This window comes from Mytilus edulis, chromosome 2 (assembly GCF_963676685.1).
Source record: "Mytilus edulis chromosome 2, xbMytEdul2.2, whole genome shotgun sequence".
NCBI classification, from domain to species: domain Eukaryota; kingdom Metazoa; phylum Mollusca; class Bivalvia; order Mytilida; family Mytilidae; genus Mytilus; species Mytilus edulis.
In genome coordinates, this window is record NC_092345.1 from 91,536,917 (window position 1) to 91,546,282 (window position 9,366).

A 9,366-nucleotide genomic window follows, 5' to 3' on the forward strand; every position below is an offset into this window, starting at 1 on the left:
AGATTTTAACTACTGGGATAGATTCATAGGTTCATTAGATAGAGATAATTGTAAGCAGCAAGAATGTTCAGTAAGGTAAGATCTGCAAACACATCACCATCACCAAAACACAATTTTGTCATGAATCCATCTGTGCCCTTCGTTTATGATATGTGCATAGACCAAAGTGAGCGACACAGGCTCTTTAGACTGTTAGAGCCTCTAGTTATATTTATACTGGTAGTTAATTAAGAAATAATTCATGGAAGCCATAGATTATTGGAAATTTACACATGGCCTGGGCCGTGATATATGAATTTTATCCTGAGCGTTAGCAAGGGATAAAATTAACGAATATCACGGCCCAGGCCATGTGTAAATTTCCAATAATCTATGGCTTCCATGAATTATTTCGATTCTAATAGGACAAATATGATCATTAAAAAAACTGAAGCGAGGGTGGGTAAAGCTGTGTGTGCGGCTGTTCTTTTTTACTCCCTGTTAGATAAAGCTCAAACATTCTAATAAATCCGTAGCTTGCATGGATTATTTCGTGAACAACCGCTAATATAAAAATCTGTTTCATTCTCAAAACCAACAATTGTCATTTTGATTTACATGTCTTTCTCGTAAGCTACCGTCAAATCCAAAGTTGACATTTCGTAACTAAGGAGCCGCCATGTTGACTTGCTGAAATCAGTAAATATGCGAATAATGCAATAGAATAGAAAATCAAACAAAACCTACCTTGATAATCAATTTTAATACAATATTCTAATATGACGTGCTTCTTTCGCTTTGTAAAAAACACCGTGATAAAATTCTCGATATATCTATACTTAGCGCAGACTCCAAGATGTACACAAATGGCTGTTTAAATATGCCTCCCACGTAAATCCACATGTATCGTAACCTATGTGTAAACGGTTGTGGATTTCGCTGTGTTAACAATTACAATTGAATAAAACCCTACAGAACATTTATTCTGATTCTGATGCATAACAAAAAGAATTTACACATTAGAGAACGGAAAAATGGACAAAAACAAAATAAATTAAAATTCCGCGAAATTCCAGTAATGATTTTTGCGCATTAACGTCATTTCAAACCATGACGTCATACGAATGAAAACGTCAAAGCTGAAGGTTTTTCTATTGCGTTTACCTTCTAAACTCGGATACAATTGCATTAAAATAAAGTATTGAGGTAGGTGTTGCTTGTTTTCTGTTCTATTGCATTATTCGCACATTTACTGATTTCAGCAAGTCAACATGGCGCACATTTACTGATTTCAGCAAGTCAACATGGCGGCTCCTTGGTTAGTCTACAACATGTCAACAGTTATTTGACGGTAGCTTACGATAAAAAATGTAAATTTGAAATGCAAATGTTGGGTTTACTGAGAAGTCAAAAAAGTAATCACATTTTTTTTCTAGCCGTTAGTTAAGAAATCATTCATGCAGGTTTATTAGATTTGTTTTACATTTATCGAACAGTGGGTAAAATAGAACAGAAACACACGGTATTCCCATCATCGCTTCAGTTTTTTAATGATCCTATTTGTCCTATTAGAATCGAAATAATTCATGGAAGCCATAGATTTGTTGTAAATTTACACATGGCCTGGGCCGTGATATTCGTTAATTTTAACCCTCGCTAACGCTCAGGATAAAATTAAAATATCACGGCCCAGGCCATGTGTAAATTTCTAACAAATCTATGGCTTCCATGAATTATTTCTTAAGTAAACAACATTTCAATGGTTTACGTAACAGAAAACTTTCAACTGTAGCGTTTTCATTTGTATGACGTCATGTTTTGAAATGACTTACATGCGCCAAAAACCTTAATAGACTTTCGCGGAATTTTATTTTATTTTTATTTTGTTGGTTTCTCCGAGTTCTTGTGCGTTACTTTTTTTTATTATGCATCCGAATAAGAATAAAAGTGATTTTGTCTTTTTTTAATTGCAATTTTTAAAACAATAAAATCGGCAAAGGGTTTACAAATAGGTTTCAATACATGTGGATTTACGTGGGAAGTATATTGTAACAGCCATTTTTATGTTCACCACGGAGTCTGCTCTAAGTATAGATATATCGAGCATTTTATCACAGTGTTGTTTACAAAGTGAAAGAAGCACGTCATATTAGAATTCTGTATAATGTAAAATAAAGGACAGAACAAATAAAATTGACTTGAAAGTAACCTTTCCAACAGCTTTAACTTTTATAGCCATTGTAGTTCATTAGCAACTGTTATTCATTGTTTGACACAAATGTAAATGATTTAATTTTTCAGTGTTGGTCAAAGACAGTTGGTCTGCTTGGGTCGTTCCTTACTTCACAAGACTAAGATACTGATTCTTGATGAAGCCACAGCTGCTGTTGACATGGAAACAGATGAGTTAATTCAGAAAACAATTCGTTCTGAGTTTAAAGATTGTACCATTCTTACCATTGCTCACAGACTTAACACAATTTTGGATTATGATAAGTGAGTTATTAATGTAATTCCACCTTATGTAATAATGCTGTATTTTGATTGGATGAGAAACATGGTATTTTTCACCAATTTCTATATATTAAGATTTTCTTGTCTCTGCCGTGGTATTTGCCATTAGGGAATTCCATGTGCCGGGGTATTTGCTAGCAAATACCATGGCAGATGGGAAATACCCTAGCAAATACCATGGCAGATGGGGAATACCATGTCTAAAAATAACTCAATGAATTATTTCTATTCTAATTTGACAAATTCATGGTCATTCTAAATATATGGTTCCAGATGAAATATTTAGGATAAAAAGCATCATTATTGATTTTGGAGCGAATGACGTAAAAAATCCGGGAATGACGTCATAAATAAAACTCAACTGAAACGAATTGTCAACCAGTCACATAAAACTGGAATCCACTTGTATTACGTTTCACTGAAACTGATGAACAAAGTGAAGTAGTCAGCCGAGAACCAGCTTATTATCATAAAAAGGGAGATATATATATACAGTGACTGTACATAAAAAGAAAGATAAGAAATGATTATACAGTCAATGCAATTTGAATGAGCAAAGAGCACAGCTACAGTGTATGCAAAAATTATACATTCAAGTCGAAATTTCATATGATACCTGATTATAATAAACTTTCTGAGGTGGAACATTCGGTGGAATTAAACAATTATATCATGCTTACAAGGGGTATTTGCCAAAAATAACGGTTTCGAGGTAATCAAATTTCCCTCGCCTAACGGCTCTGTTGTACCTCTCACCCGGTATTTTTGGCAAATACCCCTAAGCATGATATATTTGTATAAAATTCTTTATGATTATAAAAAGAAGATGTGGTGTATTTGCCAATGAGACAACTTTTCACAAGAGACCAAATGACACAGAAATTATCACCTATAGGTCACTGTACGGCCTTCAACAATACTTTGAGCTTATGGTTTTAATTTATACTTTTACAAATTGTGACTTGGATGGGAAGTTGTCTCATTGACACTCTACCACATCTTCTAATATCTATTATATAAATGACACTTCACCTAACCTACTTAACTTTTTTTTAACTGAAATGTTCAACTTACATTTAAGAAGTATAAGTTGTTAGTTGGAATGACCTTGCTTTTTGATTCTTCTACACCTCAATCCATCCGAATTCTTGATGGCTGTTAGTTACTCAGACTATCTGAGATATAAATTGGACAAATCTATGATGATTCTGTGATGTATAAAATATAGATCACAATGACTCTTCAAATAATCACTAAGTACAATGGAAGGGTATTGGAAACTAAATTAATCGTAAAACATTTAAATGCCAAATATAAGATGACATACAAAATAAAAACGCAAATCTCCTTTTGTCAAGTAAATGTTTAAGGGAGATCACCCAATTTAGGTTTTGAAAGTTGACAGCTATGATCTTACATGCGATATTCTTTCCAAGTTTTATTCAAATTGCAAAGTAGTTCTAGATTTGGGCCAGATGAACTTAAAAGGAATGCTTATAATTCATTTCATCTATTTTGTTTTACAGGGTAATGGTTTTAGATCAGGGAAAAATTGCTGAGTTCAATGGACCAAATGAATTATTAGAGGACAAGAATTCAATATTTCATGGAATGGCTAAGGCAGCAAATATTGTATCTTAGAAATTAAAAGACGTGAGGATATTTTGTCAGAACAAATTAATTTTTCTTGTTGTTTTTTTTAATTTTTGGGCCATAGAAATGTATTATGTGTATATGTATTTGCAATTTGAAAAGACATGAACTATATTTATGCATTGCATGTTATTTAATTTGGCCAGTCTGAAAATCAAAAGTAAACTATGCAGTATTGAAGAACTACTCCACCATTAATGTTATTGTTGTGTATATCATTGTTACAGGATATTTATTTTTAAATGTTAGGCAGCTTTATATCAGTTCATTTTATTGTATGTTAGTTATATATAAAATATTAATCATCTAAAACTTAAATTTAGAAAAGTTTTCATTTAGAAACTGTAAAGTCAGTTACCTTGTGGTTAACTTCAAATATTAAGTTAGCTACCTCAGTGAGAAAACTTTGGGAAACAACATATATTCAGTCAGTTAATGCTGCTGCAGTCCTTTTGCGCCAATTACTCTTTTTCGGTAAACGGACAGAAAGTCACAGGACAAAAAGTCACAGGACATAAAGTCACAAATTTGGTAGGACAAAAAGTCACAGGACAAAAAGTCACAAATAATTTGTTGACAATTGTTTGAATTTATAAGAGAAATATCTTGAAATATTTACTTTTTAATACATATATTCAAATTAAAGTTTAGGAAATGTGTCATTATACTTGAAAAATCAAGAATTATTTAATTTTAATCATGCAAAAGATATATTTCTTGGCACCATGAAGCCATTTAAGTGCCAAGCCACTTTGACATTTTGTTTTTTTAACAATTATTTGATTATCTTTTATATATTTTTGATAAATTTTGTTTACAAAGTTGGTATATATACAATAGTGCAAGAAAAATACAAAAATATTTTTGTAGAAATAAGCTGTTTTTCTTTAAAGAAAATAATCGGAAAAAATGAATTGTGACTTTTTGTCCTGTGACTTTTTGTCCGTGACTTTTTGTCTGTGACTTTTTGTCCTGTGACTTTCTGTCCTACATTCTCTTTTTCAGGGGTATCATTTGCGCCAAATTTTGTTTTCCAAATGTATCAATTGGGCCAATATTTGGAACTCATTTGCACCAATTTACCTGTACACATATCTATCATAAATATTAATGATAAATATATATTGATTCTTATTTCTGGCTTAAAAAGTATCATATGTTCGGAGATATTTCACCATGGAGAGAAATGACTTAAAATGCATTAGAAAGTCAATGTATAGAGAGAGAATAAAACTTATTGCTTTGCTGAATATTTAATAGAGATATGACAATAGAGAAGAAAATAGAAGCTTTTGCTGATTATGTTTTAGCTACATACATGTTGATAACACAGTGCTTTGTTCCCACCATGCAAATTATTATGAAATGTTTTATGCATTTTTAATCCTTCAATGTTTGTGTTTTTGGACAATAAAGTGAAGTTACAAGCTGCTACATACATTAAATTGGGAAGTATCCATGCAGCAGCAGTAAGAAGAAGATATGTTTCACAAAAGGAAACATTTGTCGTATAAACTGCCGATTCCAAGTCAGAATAAAGGAGGGGGGAAGTCATTTTTCTTCTTATTGGCGCAATCGTATGTGTTATTTTTGGCGCAAATGATACCATGTAATTTTAAAACATGTGGCGCAAATGTAGTTTAGTTTAAACGGAGAAAAAAGTTGTGGTGCAAAAGGACGCAATTTTGGCGCAAATGAATCTCTCCCGTAAATGCTAAGGGTAACAAAATGAATAGGTTCCCTTTAGTGTTAGGGGATAGGGGAGACTTTTTATTATTCTCTGAGGTAATTTCTACTATTTGTCATTGGATCTTTGGTAGTAATTTTCCCAAAAATGACATTTCTGTGAACAAACAGAGGCTAATTGCCGCTTAACAATTGACTTTTATAAATTTACAATTATTTATTCACTTTGATGAAAAGAAACTTTCTGTAGTTATTTGATAACTTAATCTTTTCATTTACAGCATGCTTATTTCATTGTTTTGTAACTTTTTTGACAATGCCACATATGTTAACTCGGTCTGCTTTTCAAGCTTAAAAATATGTGAATATGTTGGGGAAAACTATCAGAAATATATGTTAAGGTCACTGATGTTTCCAAATTTTCTTCATCTGCCATCTTTCTTGGTGTTCCTTGCTGTGTTTTTATCAACCAATTTTACTCTTTTGACTTCCACTCTTAGATTACACACCATATGAAACCCAAACAATATGGGAAAAGGTTACATTTTTACCTACGCAATATATGAAAAGGTATGCATTTTTTAAATCTAAATTGTATGAAAAGGTAATGAAGAAGACCCCATGAGGCTGTTACAAAGTTTGAAGGTTGCATATCTGAAAATTTTTAAACAATTTCTAACCACAAAGGTTGTATATTCTTCAATAGTCACTTTCCAGAGTTTAAGTTAGAGACACACTTATCTTTAAAACTGCTTGGTGTATTTACATTACTAGAGACAATCCACTAAGCTTCAATGGCTCTTTTTTAAAAGCTTATTTGTATTTGTTATGACTTGATCAATCTTTATACATTGTATATACTATGTGTTGTATTTTGGTGTAGATGATATTTTAATGTAAGCTTTTTAGTAGCAGGCATGTATTTTAATATTAGAACAAATATTTTTATACTTTTTTGTATACATATACTAGTTTATTATATATCAATAGTTCTTTCTACCTTTTTCCCATGGCAGCTTTTAAAAAATGGGTACTTTTTTAGAATCTTTTATATTTCCATAGTGCAATTTCTGACATTTATGAAGTTATAGTGTTTCATAGTCTACTGTACTGAGAGTATGCCTTATTTCACATCAACCTAAAAAGTTGATTAGTCTTTTTAATTATATATAAATGGAGGTTGGGATGTGATAAAGAATTAGGCCTTTTGTTAGATTTTGTAAGTACTGAGAGTATGCCTTATTTCACATCAACCTAAATAGTTGTGTGCAGAAATCACAAAAAACTGGCATAAACATTTCTTCCATGTTGTTAAGGATAAACTTTGAGGGGTATTATTTATTTTTCTATACTAACAAATGTGTGCTAATTTCTAGAGTGATTTTATATACAATTTTAGAAGAATATATTGTTAGTTTATTATTATATGTTTAGGTAATAAAAGAATATATTAAAAGGTGCTTATTTTTTTAACTGCCTATATTTCTTTTGCTAATTGTATAACTACCTCAACGTCACCGTGTAGAACGCCACATGCGGGGTGTCGGCTATGTTTGACATGGGGTGGCAATTTTGAAGCGACGAAAAAGTAACAAGGTAAGTTCAAACATCAAAATTTCTTATTTTTAGAACTCTCAGTACCATATAATGTATTGCACGGAAGGAACCGCAACATAATCTATTTCTTTAAAGCAGAAGCAGACGTTTTCAGTGCTCAGTTTTCTCAAACACCTCGCCCTAGTTTTCCGTGTTGCCGATTTTGAGGCTTTTTATGCAAATTTGGGTATAAAAAACTACTTTACACAGCTACCCTCCGTATCATTTATATAGGATTGTATTCCTCTTATTGACTTATACCAAATACCGGTTTCTTAGTTAAAATTAATTGGTTTTAAAACTGTTATTCATTAAAATATAAAGTGTCGCTCGGGGTGTCAGATTTTGCGTCGCAAGGGGTAGAGGCTTGTCATAAAAAAAGAATACATTTTCTTATAAATCGATCTCTATCTAATACCTACACTGTTTTGATGACAAATTACAAACTTAAGGTATGTCATTTGGTCCATATTTTAGTCTTTTAAGTAATGTGCATTTTTATTGATAAACATAGCAAATAAAGCCTCAAAGTAGAAAAATAATTGGATATGAATAGAAGTGTAATGTTGTTTGTTTTATATTATTTCTTTGAAATACAAAAAAATTGACAAATGGACGTAAAACGGATAGTTCTAGCTGGGCGATTACGAACGAAATAACTGTCTTGAATCATTTTTTCTTGTAAACCTGTTCCGTTGTATATTTGTGTACAAGTCGTTGTTTTCTCATTGACAATTGTAGTCTCATCGTCTTCAGGATTACATGAAGTTGTGTTGTCATTCGCTGAAAAAGAAGCCGGTTAGTGTTTCATTGGAAAGAGTGTTCTAATTCTTTTAAGAGTGATGGATTTTTGTGGCGTGCACGAGTGCTTTTTAGATGAACCTGGTGATGAACTATGATACATTTTGGCTGGTGGAGGCTTCGAAGATATCTTCTATTGAGGACTATTTTGTGATTTTCCACCATGTTTTGGTTTATTGAGCCATAGCCTTGACTTTTTTTTTACCATGATAGTGACTGAAAAGGAAAAGAAATCGTTTACCAGCTTGAAAACTAAATTTTTTGAGCCATTTTTTTTACTATGAATGAAATCAAAAGCTCATGTTTTATAAGACCAAAAACAGGCAAAATGAAAAACCCTTATTTTGTCATGGTAAAGTAGATGTGAATGAAATTAAGCATATATTTTATAAGACCAAAAACAGGCAAAATGAAAAATCCTTGTTTTGTCATGGTAAAGTAGATGTGTTTGAAATAAAATGTATTATATGAAGACTAATTTACATGCAAATATGTATTTTTTTATGACAAGCCTCTACCCCTTGCGACGCAAATTCTGACACCCCGAGCGACACTTTATATTTTGATGAATAACAGTTTTAAAACCAATTAATTTTAACTAAGAAACCGGTATTTGGTATAAGTCAATAAGAGGAATACAATCCTATATAAATGATACGGAGGGTAGCTGTGTAAAGTAGTTTTTTATACCCAAATTTGCATAAAAAGCCTCAAAATCGGCAACACGGAAAACTAGGGCGAGGTGTTTGAGAAAACTGAGCACTGAAAACGACTGCTTCTGCTTTCAGGAAATAGATTATGTTGCGGTTCCTTCCGTGCAATACATTATATGGTACTGAGAGTTCTAAAAATAAGAAATTTTGATGCTTGAACTTACCTTATTACTTTTTCGTCGCTTCAAAATTGCCACCCCATGTCAAACATAGCCGACACCCCGCATGTGGCGTTCTACACGGTGAACGTGTTAACCTGAAAGTTGCAAAGTTGGCAAATGAACCAATATATTTGAAGAGTTGGCAGCATTGTATCACATGTAGTTTTACTAGTGACACAAACATAGCAACATAGCAGCAATACCTCATAAAATAAGTACACTCATATATTGAACTTTTTTGCTGTGTTTACTTTTTAAATTTA

The 9,366-nt window shown here is 32.1% G+C and overlaps 1 protein-coding gene across 2 annotated transcripts in view; it reads left to right on the plus strand.

The window, feature by feature from the left end:
* The window catches only part of LOC139513440 (multidrug resistance-associated protein 1-like), a 44,483-nt gene extending 37,195 nt beyond the window's left edge, over positions 1 to 7,288 (plus strand). The window contains exons 30-32 of one of the 2 annotated variants that reach the window (XR_011662445.1): positions 2,281 to 2,475; positions 4,020 to 4,620; positions 5,152 to 7,288. Coding sequence is in view for 1 of the 2 variants with exons in the window: in XM_071301916.1 (XP_071158017.1) it covers positions 2,281 to 2,475; positions 4,020 to 4,134 (310 nt within the window). In the remaining variant the exon portion in view is untranslated. Of the gene's footprint in view, positions 1 to 2,280; positions 2,476 to 4,019 lie in introns of both variants that reach the window. The other variant, XM_071301916.1, reaches the window with a different exon arrangement.
* The last annotated feature ends 2,078 nt before the right edge of the window (positions 7,289 to 9,366 follow it).